At 40.0% G+C, this 22,532-nt stretch overlaps 1 protein-coding gene across 1 annotated transcript in view; it reads left to right on the top strand.

Moving 5' to 3' along the window:
• The window catches only part of DYNC2H1 (dynein cytoplasmic 2 heavy chain 1), a 180,336-nt gene that overhangs the window by 45,793 nt on the left and 112,011 nt on the right, over positions 1-22,532 (top strand). The window contains exons 37-51 of the mRNA XM_009896774.2: positions 295-494; positions 1,467-1,731; positions 2,065-2,272; positions 4,183-4,312; positions 5,954-6,109; positions 7,186-7,445; positions 8,686-8,932; positions 10,106-10,257; positions 11,461-11,605; positions 13,443-13,545; positions 15,783-15,950; positions 16,076-16,200; positions 18,069-18,317; positions 19,120-19,228; positions 20,673-20,786. Coding sequence (XP_009895076.2) covers positions 295-494; positions 1,467-1,731; positions 2,065-2,272; positions 4,183-4,312; positions 5,954-6,109; positions 7,186-7,445; positions 8,686-8,932; positions 10,106-10,257; positions 11,461-11,605; positions 13,443-13,545; positions 15,783-15,950; positions 16,076-16,200; positions 18,069-18,317; positions 19,120-19,228; positions 20,673-20,786 — 2,631 coding nt within the window. The remainder of the gene's footprint in view (positions 1-294; positions 495-1,466; positions 1,732-2,064; positions 2,273-4,182; positions 4,313-5,953; positions 6,110-7,185; positions 7,446-8,685; positions 8,933-10,105; positions 10,258-11,460; positions 11,606-13,442; positions 13,546-15,782; positions 15,951-16,075; positions 16,201-18,068; positions 18,318-19,119; positions 19,229-20,672; positions 20,787-22,532) is intronic.

Raw genomic sequence — 22,532 nt, 5'->3', positions numbered from 1 at the left:
TACAACTTTTGTTAAGCCTGTGAAAGGTAGGATAGATGGATTTAATGTATGATTTCAATACAGAAATTTTTCTTTGGTTTGTTTTTTTATTTTCATCTCTTAGCTTGAGAAGATTAAGATATTTCTTACAGTAAGGCAGTAGTCTAACTTCCAAGTAGAGAAGTACACGAACTGGAATGTAGTCTGCGTTATGATTCCACCTTCAACATCTTAGCAGTATGAACTGAAGTGCTGAAGGCAAATAAACTCAACAAACAGCTTAAACTGATCTGGCTTGTTTACCTTTTTTTGCAGTTAATGAAAGCCACATGGTGGTTCAAGCTCTGCGCCTCAATACCATGTCAAAGCTCACCTTTGCAGACTGTGCACGTTTTGATGCGCTGGTTAAAGATGTGTTTCCTGGAATTGACTTTAAAGACGTGGAGTATGCTGAGTTAACTATAGCTTTGCAGCAAGTCTTTGAAGAAGCAAACTTGGAAATTATAGGCAGCCAGGTAAACATAACTGCAGCAGCAAAAAGATTCAAGTTATTTTGAATTAGAACTGATAAACTTTATGCTCATTTGAAAGAAATCTTTTTCTTGGCTTGACCGGGTGCTGGGCCAACTCTATATGTACTATATATATATATACACCATAACCTGGGAAGGTTGGACCAGATGATCCTTGGGGTCCCTTCCAACCTGTCATTATGTGATCCTGTGATTTTTTATAAAAAGTGAGAACTGATAGTTAGATAATAGTTAGATAATACATACATGTAAATGTATGTAAAAAGTAGATGTGTGTGTTTGAAGCATGGTAGATCAGTTATCTGTTTGAAAGACAACTAGTGCAACACAAATTAAGATGTGAACATGTGACATGGCTTTCTTTAAGCCATTTACAAACATCATTGACTGTTTTGAACAGTAAAAGAATTTTATGCATAAGCCTTTGATCTTATCAAGCATTTCTGTGTCTTTACAGTTATTTGTTTTAGAGCTGGATGAATAGAATAGAATAGAAATAGAATAGAAATAGAAATAGAATAGAATAGAATAGAAATAGAATAAAATTAACCAGGTTGGAAGAGATCTTTGAGATCATCGAGTCCAACCTATCATCCAACACCATCTAATCAACTAAACCATGGCACCAAGCACCCCATCCAGTCTCTTCCTAAACACCTCCAGTGATGGTGACTCCATGAAGTTATGAGACTAAAGGTTCATTAATTGCTGAGTAAAAATATGTCCAAAGAGGGCTGATATTTTTGTAGTTGTAATTTAGTGAAATGCTTCTACCATGCAAAATAAGTTTCTTTATATTCATAATTTTAGTTACTTCTGCCAATGTCTATTGCTTAAAAAGATAAACTTACAGAAACAAAGTGACTGCATACAAGCTAAATTGGAAAAGCATTAAAAAATGACCATGGTTTAGCTTTACAATTTCACATGTCCATTCTCTCTTTTGTTACCTAGATCAAGAAAGCTTTGGAATTATATGAACAGCTATGTCAACGAATGGGTGTAGTTATTGTAGGTCCAAGTGGTGGAGGTAAATCAACGCTTTGGCGGATGTTAAAGGCAGCACTTGGTAAAACTGGCAAAGTAGTGAAACAGTACACAATGAATCCCAAAGCTATGCCTCGACACCGCTTCCTAGGCCATATTGACATGGATACCAGAGAATGGTCTGATGGTGTGCTTACAAATAGTGCTCGACAAGTGGTACGAGAACCCCGAGGTATGTGTGTGAGGGAATTACCCATCATGATGCTTCAATGACTCAAATTGTTTGTTTTCAGTTATATCTTCACATTATGTTGTTATTTGTGGATAGCATAAGGTAAAAAACCTTTGTGTGACAATCATAGTAAATAGCATTGATAGATACTTTACATGTTTTGTTATAAGACTGTAGAAATAGGCAGCAGAAGATAAAGCATGTAAAAAATACCTTCATAAAGCTTATATTTAGGTCATAATGAAAGACAAGTATTAAATAGTATGAAAATATTGAGGGGTGATATTCTTTAAGCATTTTCCTTGAGTTTGATAATTTTGTGTTTGGAAATAGATATTACTTCATGGATAATTTGTGATGGTGATATTGACCCTGAGTGGATCGAGTCTTTGAATTCTGTGTTGGATGACAACAGACTGTTGACTATGCCTAGTGGAGAAAGGATTCAGTTTGGCTCAAATGTCAACTTCATATTTGAAACTCATGACCTTAGCTGTGCCTCTCCTGCTACAATATCTCGAATGGGAATGATCTTTCTGAGGTAAGTCACAGGACTGTTAAATACTTTTGCTGTAAGTAAATACATGCTTACTTTTCTTGAAAGATAGACTATAGTGGGTGGAGCAGTTTAATTAATTGGTTACACTTATGAAACAAATCACTGGGGAACTTTGCTTTAGGTTGCATGACCCTGCTGCACTGTCATATTGTAATCTTTTGACTTAGATATCACAGACTTTTTGAAAGAGGCATGCTGGAACCCCCTCAGGTGCCCCTGTATAATAGATTTGCTGTTCTTAGTGAACCTGTTTTCACCAAAAACAATGTTCAGCAGGTGAAACCAGCTAACAGCAGGTATGAAAGCTTGTCTAGTTTACGTGGTTCAGAGAGGCTAGGAGTGAGCAAACTTACTGTGCAGTTAAGAGGAAATGACGGGTACTTGTCACTGGGGACTCACTTCTGAAGGGCATTGATGGTCCTATATGCAGACCTGATCCACTCCCTACCTGGGACCAGGGTGAAGGACATAGTAAGAAAACTTCCTAGACTGGTCTGCCCAACTGACTACTACCCCTTGTTGGTTTTCCAAGTAGGCAATGATGAAATTTCAAAAAGAAGTCTGAGATCAATGCAGAAGGACTTCAGAGCCCTGGGACGAATGGTTAAGGGGTCAGGAGCACAAGCAGTATTTGCTTCTGTCCCTCCACTAGCTATGCCTAATGATGGAATAAACACGAAAATCCAGCAGATTAATGCCTGGCTGTGGGACTGGTGCCAACGGCAGGGTTTTGGGTTCTTTGATCATGGGCTACTCCACAAAACCCCAGGCCTGCTGACTATAGAAAAAAAATGCTTGTCTTTAAGAGGAAAAAGAATCCTGGGACAAGAACTAGCAGGGCTGATTGATATGCCTTTAAACTAATTTCTAAGGGGGAAGGGGGTAAAACGAGCCTCAATGAGGACATTCCTGGGATAATTGTGAGGCAGGGTACCAGCTCCACTGCTATCCCGGGGGCTGTAGGGGATAGTGGATTATGCAACACCCACAATGGTAGCAGATATTCCTCTCCTAAGTCTCTGAAGTGTCTGTATACCAACACAAGAAGCATGGGAAATAAGCAGGATGAACTAGAAATCTGGGTGCAGTCGCAGGGCTATGATCTTGTTGCAGTTACAGATAACTAAAGACAAACATGGGCCCTGATGGGGTGCATCCACTAGTGCAGAGAGAGCTGGCTGATACTGTTGCTGACCCTCTCTCCATCATCTTTGAAAAGTCATGGAGAACAGGGGAGGTGTCTGATGACTGGAAGAAAGCAAATGTCACTCCAGTCTTCAAAAAAGGCAAGGAGGACCTAGGCAACTACAGACCAGTCAGCCTCACCTCCAGCCCTGGAAAGATGATGGAGCAGCTCATCCTGGAGGTCATCTCTAACCACATGGAAGACAAGAAGGTTATCAGGAGTAGCCAAGGGGACAACCTGTCTGACTAATCTGGCAGACTTCTATGAAATTATGACCAAATGGGTAGATGAGGGAAGAGCAGTGAATATCATAGATCTTGATTTCAGTAAAGCTTTTGATACTGTCTCCCTGTGAGGGTGACGGAGCACTGGAACAGACTGCCAAGAGAGGTTGTTGGAGTCTCCTTCTCTGGAGACTTTCAAAACCCACCTGGATGCATTCCTGTGGACTACGCTAAGTGATCCTGCTTTGGCAGGGGGGTTGGACCTGATGAACTCCTGAGGTCCCTTCCAACCTCTAATATACTGTGATACTGTGATTCTTGGTTTGTACCTCACCCTTAGAGAGCCCAAGTATTGGTTACAAATTCTGGTTAAAGTATTTCCCTAAATTTCTTCAGGAATTCTGTCTTTCCTTTGACCTCTTCATCTGAAGATGTGGATGTCTTGTATTTATGTGAATCTTGTTTTATTTGTTTTGATTTAGTGATGAAGATACAGATCTTAATTCTCTGATACAGTCTTGGCTAAGAAGTCAGCCTGAAGAATGCAGATACAACCTTGAAAATTGGATTGGGGACTACTTTGAAAAGGCTTTAAACTGGGTTGTGAAGAAGGTTGGTAACTGAATGCTCACATTTCAACTTCTGCTAAGGATGATTCACTTTTCTAGTTTAACACCAAAGAGGTCATTTGTGCTCCTTTTGAAATTTTAAGTAGAAGGAAATCTCAGTGCTCTTTGGATGGCTGTTTCCTTAGGAAGATCAGTACTGGAATTATTCAAGTCAGTTTCCAAAAACTGATTGCTGTACATGAGATTTGGAAATATTTAATAGGATTTTAACTACTAAGTGCTGTGAAACTTAATAGCTGTCTTTAATACTCCATACCAGACATTTTTCTATATAAGTTTTTGGGTATTTGAAAGATCTGAATGTCTAAACTGAAATATGGAAAAGAAGTTGATGTTTATAGTAAAAAAAAAACAACATCTAAAATTTGACAAGTTGCATAGTGCAGACTGAAGCTTGTAATAGGGGGGAAATGCAATGCTAAATAGTCAAAAAGATTGATAGAGGTATGTATAAAATTTAGCTTGATTGTTCAGAATGCTAAATTTTAAACAGCACCCACTAATTTGTCCTGGATCTAGGTATATAACATTAGCACCTAAGTATTCTACTCAAAACCTTAACTGAAATACGCTTTAATAGGTGAAAGGTAATATGTAATGACACACTGAAAAAGAATATCCAAAACCTTGTCCATTATCTAGATTCTGGTATTCTGTGATGTACATCAAGATAATTGTTCTGCATATATTGGATTTTTTTCTTTAAGGATCCTAGATGCTTCCCTGCCTCTCTCTTCCTCTGGAATTGCATTTGCATGGTCCAGGTGGCTTATGCTGCACAAAACATTATTTAGGAGAAATCCCCACTGTGTGACCAGAAAGCTAGTGTTCGGGCAGACATGTCATTGCCTCCCTTTGGGCAGCATATATGGTCCATGTTTCTACCCCTTCTGGGTTCTTTCACCCATGGGGATTTTTAGACTTCTGAAGCATCATCAGTTGGGTACAGAGTTTAAAACATGACATTAATCCTGAGGCTGCAAATCCTCTTGGGTACCAACAAACAAAATCCACAAAGAATCCATAGAATAGAGCAGGATAGGATAGGATAGGATAGGATAGGATAGGATAGAATAGAATAGAATAGAATAGAATAGAATAGACCAGACCAGGTTGGAAGAGACCTTTGAGATCATCAAGTCCAACCCATCACCCAACACTACCTAATCAACTAAACCCTGGCACCAGGCACCCCATCCAGTCTCTTCCTAAACACCTCCAGTGATGGTGACTCCACCACCTCCCTGGGCAGCCCATTCCAATGGGCAATCACTCTCTCTCTGTAGAATTTCTTCCTAGCATCTAGTCTGAGCCTCCCCTGGCACAGCTTGAGACTGTGTCCTCTATGATGAGAGAGACTTCCAGTATACAGTTATGTTCATTCCTTACAGATTCTCAAAATGATTGCTTTTTCTATATGACTTCAATACACAGCTGAAGTTAAAACTTCCAAATCAGTGCCTAAAAATAATTTTGTATCATGGGAATTTCCTAGAACAACAACAGTTTTGAGAGCTTTCTTCATTTGTGGAAGTGTCAAAGAGCAAGAAGTAATACTCAATAGCAATACATCACATTTGTTTTTGGGAATGCATTTAAATCTACTACAACTTGCAATTTACAGAATGACTCTGTGGTAGAAACAAGTTTGGTTGGAACTGTGATGAATGGACTGTCTCATCTTCGTGGCTGTACTGATCGTGGACAGTTCATCGTTAACTTGTTGCGTGGTCTTGGTGGCAATCTCAACATGAAGTCACGACAGGAATTTGCAAGAGAGGTAATAATATTTTTCAGCAACTTTCTTCAATACTTCTCAGTATATATAGTAGGAATAGTGATTTTCTGTGTTCTAACTATGCAATCTGTGTTGTCTGTAGAGAAGCAGCTGAAAAACAAAGAGTTGTTTCATATGTTGATGGTATGCTCCTTAGTGCATCCAGGCCAGATAGCAATTCTTTGGTGCTGCATCAAAAGAATGAACTCTATCCATACTGTTTTATTCAGGAACCCACCATAGCAGACTGTGTGTTTATATGTATTATATATATGTAATGCAGATTTAGTTTGAGGTTGTATTGTTTGGTTTTGGTTTTGTTCAGAATGCTTGAAATACAATTCTGAGGGCCTTCACCAGCTTTATTTTGAGGTTATGTATTGTATGCACTGAGGTGAGGTCCTATTTTTGTATAGATACTTAAGGGCACAAGGACTAGGGAATAGTTTTGGAAAACCATGTGGGTATACTGGTCCATAACTTTTACAGAGGGTTGTTCCTGGATATAGTTCTCTCCCCACTCACACTTGGGTTTTGGTTTGGTGGGAAGGCTGTAGTTCCTTCCAAAAGACAGCCTGGAGCCATAACATGTATACAGGGCAGATGGTAAAGGTTTAGACTCAGCTTCTGGAATTAACTATTGATGCATGTGAAGGAGTTATCATGTTCTTAGGATTATTATGATTATGATTATTATGTTGTCTAAGGTGAATAAAAGTTTATATAAAGTTATGCTAGATACAGTTGATTTTATGTTCTTTATGAAAAAGTAGTACATGAAAGAGCAAGATGTTACTGTTTGCTTGAAGACTTAATCATAAAGTATATGCATAATATGATTGAATTTTCAAAGGCAGCCTTAAAACTATCAAAGAATTAAATGTCTGGTCTCTTTGAACATGATTTAGATTGTTCTAAATAGATATTGTTCTAAATAGATAGTTCTTTAGACTGTTCTAAATCAGATAGATTGTTCTAAGTAGATATTCTTTGAACATTCTTTAGGTTAGCTTGAAATGGTATGTTTTTGTTGTCAGAACTCTGGATTTAACAGAAGGTTTTTCTCTATATTTTTAAAGATATTCAGTTGGGCACAAGAATCTCCACCTGATCCAAGAAAACCCTTGGACACATATTATGATGTGAACACTGGACAGCTAATGCTATATCAGCTGAAAAAACCTGAAAATCTAACAGCTGATGACTTCAGTAATCTCCAAACACTTCCTGTCATCCAAACTCCTGACATGCAGAGAGGTTTAGATTATTTTAGACCCTGGCTAGACTTTGACAATAAGCAGCCATTTCTTCTTGTGGGTCCTGAAGGTTGTGGAAAGGGGTAAAAAGTTTTTCCTATTTTATGCAAAATATACTTCTATGTATTTGACAAAGTGTCTAATAGTTTGCTGTAGTGGTTTTATCTTATTATATGGAATATAATTTGCTTAGTTACTGATGGAACAAACATTCTGTAGTGGCAAATAGATAAATTATTACGAAGACGTACAGGGAAAATTCAGGCTATGACTATGCCTCTAAGACATCTGAATGAGGCTTTTACATATAGAATCATAGAATCAACAAGGTCTCTTCCAACCTTGGTGATTCTGTGATTCTGTGATGATCAAGTCCAACCTGTCACCCAACACCTCATGAATACTAAACCATGGCTTCAAGTGCCACGTCCAATGCCTTTTTGAGCACCTCCAGGGACGGTGGTTCTACAACCTCCCTGGGCAGCACATTCCAATGGCCAACAACTCCTTCTGTGAAGAACTTTCTCCACACCTCAAGCCTAAACTTCCCCTGGCACAGTTTGAGACTGTGTCCCCTTGTTCTGGTGCTGGTTGCCTGGGAGAAGAGACCAACCCCCACCTGTCTACAACCTCCCTTCAGGTAGTTGTAGAGGACCTTTGGAAAACCTATGTTGACATGGAGCAAGAGCTGAAAGGTTTGTGAAGCTCATCTCAGGAGGCACTGGATGTCTGTAGGCAGGCAACTGAATTTATCTCATCCTGTTGATTCCTTATTTAGAGGGGTGAGATCACTATACACAGGATATTTAGGCTGGGTATTCTGTGTACCTGTACACTACACTTCTTTTGAATTTCTTGAATAGAAAATACTACAGTTTTAAAGACAAGCTTGTTCAAAACCAGCACCAGAACAAGAGGACATAGTCTCAAATTGCACCAGGGGAAGTTTAGGCTTGAGGTGAGGAGGAAGTCCTTCACAGAGAGTTGTTAGCCATTGGAATGTGCTGCCCAGGGAGGTGGTGGAGTCACTGTCCCTGGAGGTGTTCAAAAAGGGATTGGACATGGCACTTGAAGCCGTGGTTTTGTAGTCATGAGGTGTTGGGTGACAGGTTGGACTTGATGATCTTTGAGGTCTTTTCCAACCTTATTGATTCTATAAATCTATGAATTTCAGCAAACCTCATGCATCACTTACTGCATTAATACAGTATGTAGTATATGCATTTTAATTAAATACCAAGCATACAATATCTTTGGATACAGAGTATTTTAAGTCAGTTATGTGTTACTTATGCTTATTTGTGTATGTTTTTGCTTTTCCAGGATGCTGCTTCATTATGCATTTTCTCAACTCCGATCCACTCAGATTGCTACAGTTCACTGCAGTGCACAAACCACTTCTCAACATCTTCTGCAGAAATTAAGTCAAACTTGCATTGTAATCAGTACAAACACTGGGCGAGTGTACAGACCGAAGGACTGTGAAAGGCTGGTTTTGTACTTAAAGGATATTAATCTACCCAAACCTGATAAATGGGGAACAAGCACTCTCGTGGCTTTTCTACAGCAGGTGAAAACTTGTGTCACTTATTTATAGAGACACCTAAGTATGCAGGAAATTATTTAAGAAGGACATTGAGACCCTTGAATGTGCCCCAGAGAAAGGCAACAAGGCTGGTGAGAGGTCTTGAGCACAGGCACTACGAGGAGAGGCTGGGGGAGCTGGGATTGTTTAGCCCTGGAGAAGAGGAGGCTCAGGGGAGACCTTATTGCTCTCTACAACTACCTGAAGGGAGGTTGTAGCCTGAGCAGGTGGGGGTTGGTTTCTTCTACCAGGCAACCTGTGACAGAACAAGAGGACACAGTCTCAAGCTGTGCCAGGGGAAGTTTAGGTTTGAGGTGAGGAGGAAGTTCTTCACTGAAAGAGTTGTTGGGAATAGGAATATGCTGCCCAGGGAGGTGCTGGAGTCACCATCCCTTGAGGTGTTCAAAAAGGGAATGGATGTGGCACTCGAAGCCATGGTTTAGTATTCATGAGGTCTTGGGTGACAGGTTGGACTTGATGATCTTTGAGGTCTTTTCCAACCTTATTGATTCTATGATTCTATGTAATTAGTACCTACTTTGATTAATTTCTGAATTAACATCCAGCATCTTAATTGACATTAGCTTTGTTTGTACTTTGATGGAATATGTAGGTTCCAGCTAGAAATAAGATACCTTTTTATTTGGCTTGTATGCAAAGAAAGTGTTATTTGGCTTGTATAAAGAAAGTGTTTGCCTCAATGAGGTATAATGTAGTAAGCTTATGAATGATAAGAAAATCATCAGGATTAATCAGCATGGATTCACTGAAGCAAAGTCATGACCAACTTCATGAATCTGTATGTTGAAATGGCAGAGCTGGTAGCTGAGGGGAGAGCAGTGGATATAGTCTGTTGGATTTCTCTAAAGCCATTTATGCTGTCTCCCAAAAGATCCTCAGTAAAGCTATCAATATGTGGGCTGGACAAACAGATACTGAGGTAGGTTGAAAAGTTGCTGAACAGCCAGACCCAGAGGGTGGTGACACAAAGTTTAGCTGGAAGCTGGTAACTGTTCAATATCATCATTAATGACCTGGAGGGAGCAGTATACCTCTGACATTTAAGATAATGATCTACTTCTCATTACATTTTAATTCTTTTGAAATGTGATACTCTGTTGACTTGCTTTTAATGAAATGTTTATTTAATTATTAAAGATTCTTACGTATCAAGGATTTTATGATGAAAATCTGGAATGGGTTGGCTTAGAAAACATCCAAATTGTGGCTTCCATGTCTGCTGGAGGAACATTAGGAAGACATAAACTTACCTCCAGATTTACTTCTATTGTTCGTCTCTGTGCAATTGAGTAAGTATATGGAAATTAGTTTAACTCTCCTAACACCAATTCAGCCTCTGTTTATACGAGGGACTCTTGTTCAGTGTAAGTTTTATGAAGGTGTGGCTTTTCTAGTCTTTCATCTTTTCTACCAGTTTGGGATCTTCAGATTTGGTACTGTTTGGTGCCTCTTGTCAGTAGAAATCAGCTAAGGAGCAATCTGTAGATACCTGTTCATAGCAAAGTGTTTGAAGTATGTTTCCTGATGGATGATACCAGTTTCGGTAATCTGCTTTCTGTAGCTTTATACTAAGGTGCTGTTTGGTTACAAAGTCAGAGAAATTGAAAAGGAGTTTGTTTTTTCTGCTTTTTAAGTTTAAACAGGTGTACAGATGCATTTAGAAATTGTCCCCTGGTGCCCTATTGCAACAAAACAATCAGTGAGTGGCTGGAGAGCTGCCAAACAGAAAGGGACCTGGGGATGCTGATTGGCAGCCACCTAAACATGAGCCAGCAGTGTGCCCAGGTGGCCAAGAAGGCCAATGGCATCCTGGCCTGCATCAAGAATAGTGTGGCCAGCAGGGAAGTCATTGTGCCCCTGTACTCTGCACTGGTTAGGCCACACCTTGAGAACTGTGTCCAGTTCTGGGCCCCTCAGTTTAAGAAGGACATTGAGAGACTTGAATGTGTCCAGAGAAGGGCAACGAAGCTGGGGAGAGGCCTTGAGCACAAGCCCTATGAGGAGAGGCTGAGGAAGCTGGGATTGCTTAGCCTGGAGAAGAGGAGGCTCAGGGGAGACCTTGCTGTCTACAACTACCTGAAGGGAGGTTGTAGCCAGGAGGGGGTTGGTCTCTTCTCTCAAGCAACCAGCACCAGAACAAGAGGACACAGTCTCAAGCTGCGGCAGGGGATGTTTAGGCTCGAGGTGAGGAGAAAGTTCTTCACAGAGAGAGTTGTTAGTCATTGGAATGGGCTGCCTAGGGAGGTGGTGGAGTCAACATCCCTGGAGGTGTTCAAGAGGGGATTGGATGTGGCACTTGGTGCCATGGTTTAGTCATGAGGTCTGTGGTGACAGGTTGGACTTGATGATCTTTGAGGTGTCTTCCAACCTTGGTGATGCTATGATTCTGTGATTTACTTAGCTTCTAGATGGAGACACTATTCATGGAATCTTTTTAATAAAAATATTAACAATGGCAAACCCTAATGCTTTACTTTTTTCCCCCTTTGTAGCTATCCAGAAAGAGACCAGCTGCTAAATATTTGTAGTGCCTACTTGGAGCCTGTACTACAGAAAAACCTGAAGAATCACCCTGTTTGGGGTTCTTCTGCAAAAATATATCAGCTAGCAGGATCTATGGTTCAAGTATATGAACAAGTATGGAAATGTAATTTATTATTTCACAGAGATGGAGAATTCAGAATTTTTTTTTTTTCTTCAATAAAATAATTGGGGTTTGGTCTTAACAAGAGAACAAAAAGGTTTATCAATATTAAAACCCAAGTTTATGTCTTTTTCATAATGTTTATATCAACGTAAGAGCTAGGTTTTTGCTGAGAACCCTAGGTATTAGAGGAAGGTGAGTAAGCAGTAAGTGCTCTTGCTTTCTTACAGATTTATTGTATAATTTTGGCCAGGATCTTAACCCACCTATGCTTTCACCTCCTGATTTATAAAATGTGGCTAGTTGTGTTTGGATGCAGAGACAGTTTTGTGCTCAAATGTTATGGATGCTATTATGAACAGAGGGATATCAGGGTGGATGGACATCAAGGACTACCTATTAAAATTGTGTGCTGTTAAAAAATAAGTATTTAGACACATTAATTAGTTTTATCCTTCCACTTAGAATTTTACAGACTTTTATCTAGCAGAACACTGAAGTACTTGCTTTTCTTAACCACATAGATATCTTTACTGGTATGGGTACTGTGGAGATGGAAGTGCTTGTTGTGTGCTCCAAGAATGTATGCGTGAACCATGAACAAAGCCAACCTTTATGATTATAATGTCTGCACAGTCACTGGCTAGAATCATAGAATCAATAAGGTTGGAAGAGACCTCAAAGATCATCAAGTCCAACCTATCACCCAACACCTCATGACTAACTAAACCTTGGCTTCAAGTGCCACAGCCAATCCCCTCTTGAATACCTTCAGGGATAGTGACTCCACCACCTCACTGGGCAGCCCATTCCAATGGCTAACAACTCTCTCTGTGAAGAACTTTCTCCTCACCTCGAACCTAAACTTCCCGTGGTGCAGCTTGAGACTGTGTCCTCTTGTTCTGGTGCTGGTTGCCTGGGAGAAGAGACCAACCCCCACCTGGCTACAACCACCGTTCAGGGAGTTGTAGACAGCAATAAGGTCTTCCCTGAGCCTCCAGGATGCCATTGGTCTTCTTGGCCACCTGGGCACACTGCTGGCTCATGTTCAGCCGGCTGCCAATCAGCACCCCCAGGTCCTTTCCTGTTTGGCAGCTCTCCAGCCACTCCGACCCCAGCCTGTAGCTCTGCCTGAGGTTGTTGTGGCCAAAGTGCAGCACCCGGCACTTGGACTTGTTGAATGTCATGTTGGACTCTGCCCATCTGTCCAGCCTGTCATGGTCCCTTTGGAGAGCCCTTCCACCCTCTAGCAGATCAACACCTGCTCCCAACTAGGTGTCATCTGCAAATTTACTGATGACTGACTCAAACCCCTCATCCAGATCATCAATATATATATGGTATTTTCAATATATTTTAAGAAATCCAAGTTGAAATCTCATCACACTTGAACCAAAGAACTGATGAAGGCAGTTATTCTTTCAATTAAAGACATCATTGTAAATTCAAACATACTCTCTGGATGAAGAATTAGTATTTCTACGAGAAGTCTTTGCTAGGTAGTTTGGATACACTTGTATTTCTTCTGCATATTATGTTTGATACTGCTATTGTCTAATAACACTGCACTGGCAATCCTAGGTGATTTGTGCAATTGTTTGCATCAGAAACATTACAGGAAAAATGTTCCAATCATGAGAAAGTATTTTATGATCAGAAAGCAAGATTAAAAAAATTAATTTCTTTGTTTTAAAAAAATATTAAAGAATGCATTAATAAAATATCTAAATATATGAGCCAAAGAAACCCCCTAATTTATCTGGTATTTTATAGAAATATTAAGGGTTCTGTATTTTAAAACATCACATTTTTCCTCCCCTTCTGTTTTAGGTACGAGCGAAATTCACAGTTGATGATCACAGTCATTACCTCTTTACACCCTGTATTCTTACTCAGTGGGTTCTTGGCCTGTTTAGATATGATTTAGCAGCTGGTAAGTCACTTACTTGGTTTTCATTGATAAAACAGCTCTAAAATGGCCTAAATTACTACTGCTTTCAGGCTTGCTGTGGACAACATGGCACTTCTGAACTCTGAACTGTCTGTAACTCTTAAGTAGGGGTTAAAAATGACTACCAGTTAATTCAGGGGTTTTGAGCCTGTTTTCTGTCTTCTGAATTCCTAGAAACTTGCTCCTTATACTTGCCTTTTTATACCTGGTTGTATAAATGTGGTGAGTGGACTGCAAAACTGCAACTGATACACCTCATCTGACCTTTTTAACAGAAGTAGTATGTAAGCAACCTTAAACATACAGAAAACATGAAGAAAGCTCTCTCATCTGTGTGAAAGGTTACAAATATTTGCACAATAGCCCAAATATTCTCACAATTTGGAAATGCATGATAATTACAGTTTAGTCTGAAATTTCTTTCTTTCCTCAATTTGCAAATGTAAGGGAATTCATTTTTTTTTCCTGCTTTTCCAAATAGACAGCATAGGCTGCTTTCAAATCTTAATTTTGTCTCTGAAATTATTGTTATTACTAGATCATGAGCAATTACTCCTTAATGTGTTTCTCTCTCACATTGGTTAAAGGGTTACAAGAAGAGGAGGCTCAGGGGAGACCTTATTGCTCTCTACAACTACCTGAAGGGAGGCTGTAGCCAAGTGGGGGTTGGTCTCTTTTCCCAGGCAACCAGCACCAGAACAAGAGGACACAGTCTCAAGCTGTGCCATGGGAGATTTAGACTGGATGTTAGGAAGAAGTTCTTCATAGAGATAGTGATTCCCTATTGGAATGGGCTGCCTGGGGAGGTGGTGGAGTCACCATCACTGGAGGTGTTTAGGAAGAGACTGGATGGGGTGCTTGGTGCCATGGTTTAGTGATTAGATGGTGTTGGATGATAGGTTGGATGTGATGATCTTGAAGGTCTTTTCCAACCTGGTCTATTCTAGTCTAGTCTAGTCTAGTCTAGTCTAGTCTAGTCTATAGAGGACTGCTTAGAGAGTATAAAAGTGGTAAGAATGTTGTTCTAGCTCTCCTTTTGTTTTCTGGGGTGAGCAAATGGCATAAATGTAGCTTGTATGAGGTCAGAACAGCTACACAATCAGTGAATATGCAATCTCAGCCCATGTAAGGACTCCATTGTTGTATCTGAAGGTGGCATATGCATAAGCTTTTCCAGCGATGAACATTATGCCATGTCAGTTGCCCATCTCACCTTCTTTCTTTTGTGAAGAATATTGAAGCTTTTTGTTCCCTAGTGGCATTTTATAATACAGACTATGCTGGGGTACTTACTGTTATTTTATAAGTATACTTATTGTTTATAAGTATACTTACTGTTTATTGTGCAGAAAGTACTGGGGTACTTGTTGCTATTTCAGTTTTTGTTAGCAGTCTTTTTCTTTTTCTTATTTTCATCACTTGGTATTTGGTATTTTAATTTTCACGCAGTGTGCAGCACCTCATTCATTTTCATCAGAATATTAGCACTCAACTGGATAACTTGTTTTATTAAAAACCACTTGATAATGTTTACTTTCTCTCTTGTTTATTACTTACCGATGCGGTCCTGCTGGTACGTAATTTCACTCATTTTCAGTCTCCTATTTTGAAATGGAAAATTTGAGAAATATGAGAGTTACTGCCCCTGTACTCAGCACTGGTTAGGCCACACCTTGAGGACTGTGTCCAGATCTGGGCCCCTCAGTTTAGGAAAGATGTTGAGTTGCTGGAACATGTCCAGAGAAGAGCAACAAAGCTGGGGAGAGGGGTTTGGAGCACAAGCCCTAGGAGGAGAGGCTGAGGGAGCTGGGGTTGCTTAGCCTGGAGAAGAGGAGGCTCAGGGGAGACCTTATTGCTGTCTACAACTACCTGAAGGGAGGTTGTAGGCAGGTGGGGGTTGGTCTCTTCTTCCAGGCAACCAGCACCAGTACACGAGGACACAGTCTCAAGCTGTACCAGGGGAGTTTTAGGCTGGATGTTAGGAAGAGATTTTTCACAGAAAGAGTGATTGGCCATTGGAATGTGCTGCCCAGGGAGGTGGTGGAGTCACCATCACTGGAGGTGTTTAAGAGGAGACTGGTTGAGGCACTTGGTGCCATGGTTTAGTTGATTAGATGGTGTTGGGTGATGGGTTGGATTTGATGATCTCAAAGGTCTTTTCCAACCTGGTTAATTCTATTACAAATATGTAAAGTCAAATCTCTTCTTCAATTTTGTAGGATCATCAACACAAACTGCAGACTATGTATTGGAAATTGTTGCTTATGAAGCTCATCGTTTATTCCGTGACAAAATTGTTGGCAGGAAAGAACTTCACATATTTGATAATATTTTGATGAAAGTGTTTCAGGATGATTTGGGTTCAGATGTTCTGGACAATATGGCAGGTAAACTTTTTGATGCTTGCTACACAGACTTGAAATACTTGTTCAGGTACTGCCTACTCAGATCAAGTCTCATAGCATATGAGTTGAGCACCTAAACTTTTAAATGTTTCTTTCTGCTTTCACAGATACCTTTTATGTAACATGGGGAGCTTGTCAAGAGGCATTCATCACATCGGGACAGGCACTACCACCACATGGGAGGCCGCTTGGCAGACTAAACTCAACTGACCTGAAAGATATTATTCAAAAAGTGAGACAAGAATATACACTGCAAGGATTCACAGCACTTATTCTAGCCTTATTTTTTTTCCCAGTAAAGTAACATGTGAGCACCAGGTTTAGGGTGAGGTCTGCTGCTTCTTTAGGGGGATCATCTTTTGAATTTAGTGAAGCTAGGGAAGGTTTGTGATGCTGTGTGGCAGGCAGCAGAAAGTATCATGCAGCAAAGTTATTTTAATAAGAGGGCATCAGCCATATTTGCTGTAATTTGCAACCATTTAATGAACAACATTTTTGAGAAACATTGATGTATTGTGTGCTGGTTGAGTACCAAAGTGGTTATTAAATGTTTACTTTTTGAATGTGTAATTTGCTAACACAATTTTTATTGGAAGAAGTGCAAATGTGTTGTTTGGATAGCTGACCTGCTTTTGAGCAGTAGAGTACAAAAAATGAGCTTGATGAGGAAATGCAAACACGTTAACTCTGCTAGGATGACTGATATTCAGGATGAGAGCTTTGAGATTCTCTTCCCTTATTAGCAGTGTTTGATGGACTGCTCTTGTAGATGGGAAACCACTCCCTCTCCTTAACTGCCAGCTTGTGACCAGTAGACTGTATAGGAAAGAAAGTCCAGTTGGAGGATTTGTTTGGGGTTTTTCTGACTACACAATTACACTGGGCTTCAAGGATGAGGTTTTATTAAATATAACATAGCCTGAATGTAATCTCACAATCTGCTATTATGTCTGTTTCACTATGAAATTCCATGATCTGCAATTCAGTGGCAATTAGCTGCCTAAAACATCTGCCTGAATTTATACTGGTTAATCTGTAGTCATGGACACAGCTCAGACTCTCTTCTGGTCCTTTATTTAAAATGAATTAGTTCAGTGGTAGATTTCTATTTCAATATGTTAAAGACATCTAGAGGATCCTGGTTCTGAGACTAATAACAGAATGATTTAGTTTGGAAAGGACCTTCAAAGATCATCTAGTCCAGCCTCCTCTGCAGTAAGCAGGGATATCCTGAACTAGATCAGGTTGCTCAGAGCCTTGTCTAGCCTCACCTTGAATATCTTCAGGGATGGGGCCACAACTAACTCCCTGGGCAACCTGTTCCAGTGTTTCACTACCCTTATGGTAAAGAATTTGTTCTTAACATCCAATCTAATTCTGCTCTTCTCTGGTTTGAAACTATTGCTCCTGGTCCTATCGCTATAGGCTCTTGTAAATGCGTTTGTAATATCATCTGTTCATTGCAGATAAAGGGTATATGAGGTCTCTAAATTCTGTCATATATAAATAACTTATTTGTAATGAATAGAGGCTCAGGGAGCTGGGGTTGCTTAGCCTGGAGAAGAGGAGGCTCAGGGGAGACCTTCTTGCTGTCTGCAACTACCTGAAGGGAGGCTGTAGCCAAGTAGGGGTTGGTCTCTTCTCCCAGGCAACCAGCACCAGAACAAGAGGACACAGTCTCAAGCTGCACCAGGGTGGGTTTAGGCTGGATATTAGGAAGAAGTTCTTCACAGAAAGAGTGATTTGCCATTGGAATAGGCTACCCAGGGACATGGTGGAGTCACTGGAGGGGTTTAGGAAGAGACTGGATGGGGTGCTTGGTGCCATGGTTTAGTTGATTAGATAGTGTTGGATGATAGGTTGGACTCAATGATCTCAAAGGTCTTTTCCAACCTGGTTTATTGTATTGTATGGTATTGTATTGTATTGTATGGTATCCTATCCTATTCTATTCTATTCTATCCTATTCTAATACCAACATGATGTCTTCATTGTTCAGCCTCTTCTTTTCTAAACTTTTAAGTCTTGCATGCTTTCATACCTTATTGCCTTTTTTAAAAATTAATTAATAATGGTCAAATTTATTTTTTTTTTCAATAGGGTATTATTCATTATGGGCGAGACAAGAGAGAGTTAGAGATTTTACTGTTCCCAGAAGTCCTCAGTTACATGTCTAAAGTGGACAGAGTGCTGAGCTTTCCCGGTGGATCACTTCTCTTGGCAGGACGGAGTGGTGTAGGTCGTCGAACAGTTACCTCCTTAGTCAGTCATATGCATGGAGCTCTTCTGGTTACTCCCAAAATTTCCAGAGGCTATGAGCTGAAGCAGTTCAAAAACGATATTAAATATGTAAGTCACTCAGGGTCTTCTATTTTGTAGTGTTGTAGGTGTGTATTAAAAAGAAACAAACTATGAGAATTTGAAGGATGTGAAAGTGTTGAATGAAGAGAGAGTTTAAAAACCCAAAATGTCAGCAGTCAAAATGGAGCAAGTGGATTTTTAGGAGTTCTCAGTGTCTAGATGTATGAATTGTTCTTTATAGTAATTAGCTAAAACTCTGGTTTTTTTGGAAACCAGAGCTGTTTCTACAAGCATCATGGGCCTGGTAAATTCTGAGTAAATGTGAATATTGGAAAGTGGGGTTTTTTTTTTTTAATGTGTATATTTTTGATATTTGTATAAATGTTTATTTTTTGTCTCTGCTATGGTTTAACAGTTAATAAAATATTAGCTGAATCAAGTAAAATTCTAGTGACTTGATGAAAGTGTGCATGTTATTTAAAAACAAATGCAAGCTTTGAATCAGGAGTTCTCAGTACCTTCAGCAATGCTAAATAACATTTTAGAGCTAAACCCTTGCAAAAAAGTGATTCAACTCTATAACTGAGTCACATGTGGAATGCAAATAACACTGTGTGAGAGAGTCTGTTTTGGTTATTTTTTCATAATCAAGCTGTACATTTAGGTAGAAAGTTCTTTATCTTTGATGTTTCGCTTTACTGAATCACCTAATAATCTTTGTAAAGATACAGGAGTGCAGATGCTGTGGAGAAAAGATGTATGTACTATGTAATCAGGAAAGATTATCATTCTCATATGAACAATGTATGTATTGCATATACTAAGATTTAAATGTTATCTCTGCTTCTAGGTGATGGAGCTTGCAGGCATTGAAGCACAGCAGGTGGTGTTGCTGCTCGAAGACTATCAGTTTGTTCATTCCATGTTCCTTGAGATGATCAACAGTTTACTGTCTTCAGGTATGACAAGGCCAGAAAAGATTATGGTACTACTTTGGCCACATGGAGTTAGCTCAATGAGACAGTTTTAAGTGATGTTTTCTAACTTTATGCCCATATCACAAGTTTCAGTTAGCTTTCTACAGTGTTTTAGCTAGAGTGTTTGTACATGAGAAACTGACTTGTTCATTTAGTTACCATTTGAACTACCAATACAGTGCAGGTGCTTTCAGTTCCCCAAAGCTGCAAGTTAAGTAACTTATTTCAAAGGAGTTTTTTATAATAGTGTAACAATAAAGTGATAATGTGTTCTACTTCCCTTTTCTAAAAAGAGAGGTGTCTCAATGTTTTCCTGGATTGTGTAGACTGAGCTCTTTACTTAAATGAACACCAGCAAAGTCCACTTGTCCGAAAATAATAAGACTATAAATAACAATAACAAAAGTGACTCAGTTTTGTTGTATAGCTCTTTTCCTTGATCAGAATGATCAGTCAAGGACTGAGTCTTAACTTACTAAATGTTTTGTTATTTTTTGAATTGCACTAGTATAAGAGCTGATAAGAGCACCAGATATTCCTATCTCCCAGCTGCAAATCCAAGTCTCTTTACAATATGAGCCTTCACCATGTCGCTTATCACCAGTTTACTTGGTGGGAGTGGAACACCTTCCTTACAAGAAGAGACTGAGGGAGCTGAGGGTCTTTAGTTTGGAGAGGAGGAGACTAAGGAAGTGACCTCATTAATGTTTATACATATGTAAAGGGTGAGTGCCAGGAGCATGTAGTCAGGCTCTTCTTGGTGATGCCCAATCACAGAATAAGGGGCAATGGGTGGAAGTTGAGGCATAGGAAATTCCATGGAAATATTAGGAACAATTGTTTCACAGTGAGGGTGATGGAACACTGGAATGGGCTGCCTGGGGATGTTGTGGAGTCTCCCTCTCTGGAGATATTCAAGACCCACCTGGATGCATTCCCGTGTGATCTGGTATAGGTGATCCTGCTCTGGCAGGGGCTTGGTCTAGATGATCTTTTGAGGTCCCTTCCAACCCCTAATATTCTGTGGTTCTGTGATTCTCAACATTCAGTGTTAAACCTCTGTATCTGAGGACCTACTACTTGTTTACATGTTTCTGTTTTCTGGTGTATGACAAAGTCTGGTTTGATTTGGTTTGTATGCAGTATTATATCATGGTCTTTCAGCAGATTTGAATGATTTTTTTTGAAGTGTCTTTCAGAAACAAATAGAGTTTAGGTTAAATGGATTGTTAATTTGGTTTGTTGCTTTTATAGTGTCATGAAAAGAATGATGAAGTATGTGGGGTGATACTCATGAAAGTGTGGAGGTGATTACTGCTGTACTCAAATTCTCTATATAGAGAATTCAAGGAAATTCTTCAAAGAAATGTGAAGAATTATATCTGTGAAGAAGTATATCTGATGTTTTAATTCATTCTTGAAATAGGAGAAGTTCCTGGGCTATATAAAATAGAGGAATTAGAACCATTGCTGTCTCCTCTGAAGGATCAAGCTTCACAAGATGGGTTTACAGGACCAATTTTCAACTACTTCACGTACCGTATGTGAACAGAATTATGCTTTAATTTATTACAAAGTTTAAGTTATGTAATTGTGGTGGTTTGAGACAGATCCTCCCTTGCCTCCCACCGGGGCAGAAAAAAAAAAGAGACTCAAACAGATTGCAGAAGTGATGGAAAGTTTAAATGGAAAAGCAGTGTGTTACAGAGAACTACAAGCACAGTGACAAAAGAGATCCCAAAGCATACAGAGTCCCTCACAGCACACCCAGAAGCATCCCAGCATTCCCTTTCTCCCTACCTGAGGGCACACTCAAAACCCCCAGGGCTCTTTCTTCCGACCCTCCCCCTGTTAGGCTAATCTCAGCTGGCTGGATCTGAGATTGCCCTTCCCCCTTCTCCTCTTGGCATTAGGCCTAGCCAGGCCTAAGAGGCTTTGAGATAACTCCCCCTCCATTACCAGATAGGGAGCATCCCCCATGGGGGCAGTGAGGGAAGAAAGAGGAAGTGTGAGACCTTGCTGATAGATTTATAGGGAGCAGGACATTATGGGTATGAAATACGCAGCTTCCTGTATCCACCCACTGGGCTGGACACCCGGGGCACCAGAGGTGCACCCCATGTGGCAGCAGCAGAAGGCACCCAGCCCAAACTCTCACATTAATAATGGACTAATAATTTAAAATGTGATCATTGTTTTGTGTGCATTTTTAACTTCCAGTTACTTATTAAAAAAAAAGGCAGAAATAGTGATTATGCAGTGTGATATTTGAGGACACAGCTTAAAATACATTCTTCTATCTGAAATGATGTATCCATGAAAGGACACAGTCTCAGGCTGCACCAGGGGAGGTTTAGGCTGGATGTTAGGAAGAAGTTCTATACAGAGGGAGTGATTGCCCATTGGAATGGGCTGCCTGGGGAGGTGGTGGAGTCACCATCATTGGAGGTATTCAGGAGGAGACTTGATGGGGTGCTTGGTGCCATGGTTTAGTTGTTTAGGTGAGTTGGATTGGTTGATGGGTTGGATGCGATGATCTCAAAGGTCTCTTCCAACCTGGTCTATTCTATTCTATTCTATTCTATTCTATTCTATTCTATTCTATTCTGATGTTCTACAAAACCATTACAGAATCTGCTGTAAAAAGAAATTAGAAGGAAGAAAGTTTTTGTTGCTATCATTTTCTGGTTTGTTTAGCTTATGTATCTAGCATTAAGAGTCTCATGCTCTACCAACTGAGTTAACTGGCCCCACCAAGGTGGGGAGACCTTATTGCTCTGTACAACTACCTGAAGGGAGGTTGTGGACAGGTGGGAGCTGGTCTTTTCTCCCAGGCAACCATCACCAGAACAAGAGGACCCAGTCTCAAGCTATGCCAGGGGAGGTTTAGGCTGGATGTTAGGTAGAAATTCTTCATGGAGAGAGTGATTGGCCATTGGAATGTGCTGCCCGGGGAGGTGGTGGAGTCACCATCACTGGAAGTGTTTAGGAGGAGACTGGATGGGGCGTTTGGTTGCATGGTTTAGTTGATTAGATGGTGTTGGATGATGGGTTGGATTTGATGATCTCAAAGGTTTCTTCCAGCTTGGTCTATTCTATTCTACTCTACTCTACTCTACTCTACTCTACTCTACTCTACTCTACTCTACTCTACTCTACTCTACTCTATTCTATTTTTGTCCATTGTACCCACAAATTACTTTGGATTCTGAATAATCATAAGCATGTTTAAAAACAGAGTTCTTAATTATTTGTCTTTCTTCCTTGGGCCACAAGAAGATTAAAT

Source organism: Dryobates pubescens, chromosome 10 (genome assembly GCF_014839835.1).
Source record: "Dryobates pubescens isolate bDryPub1 chromosome 10, bDryPub1.pri, whole genome shotgun sequence".
Taxonomy (NCBI): domain Eukaryota; kingdom Metazoa; phylum Chordata; class Aves; order Piciformes; family Picidae; genus Dryobates; species Dryobates pubescens.
Note: the sequence above shows the minus strand (reverse complement) of the source record. Positions and strands in the feature narration are given on the sequence as shown.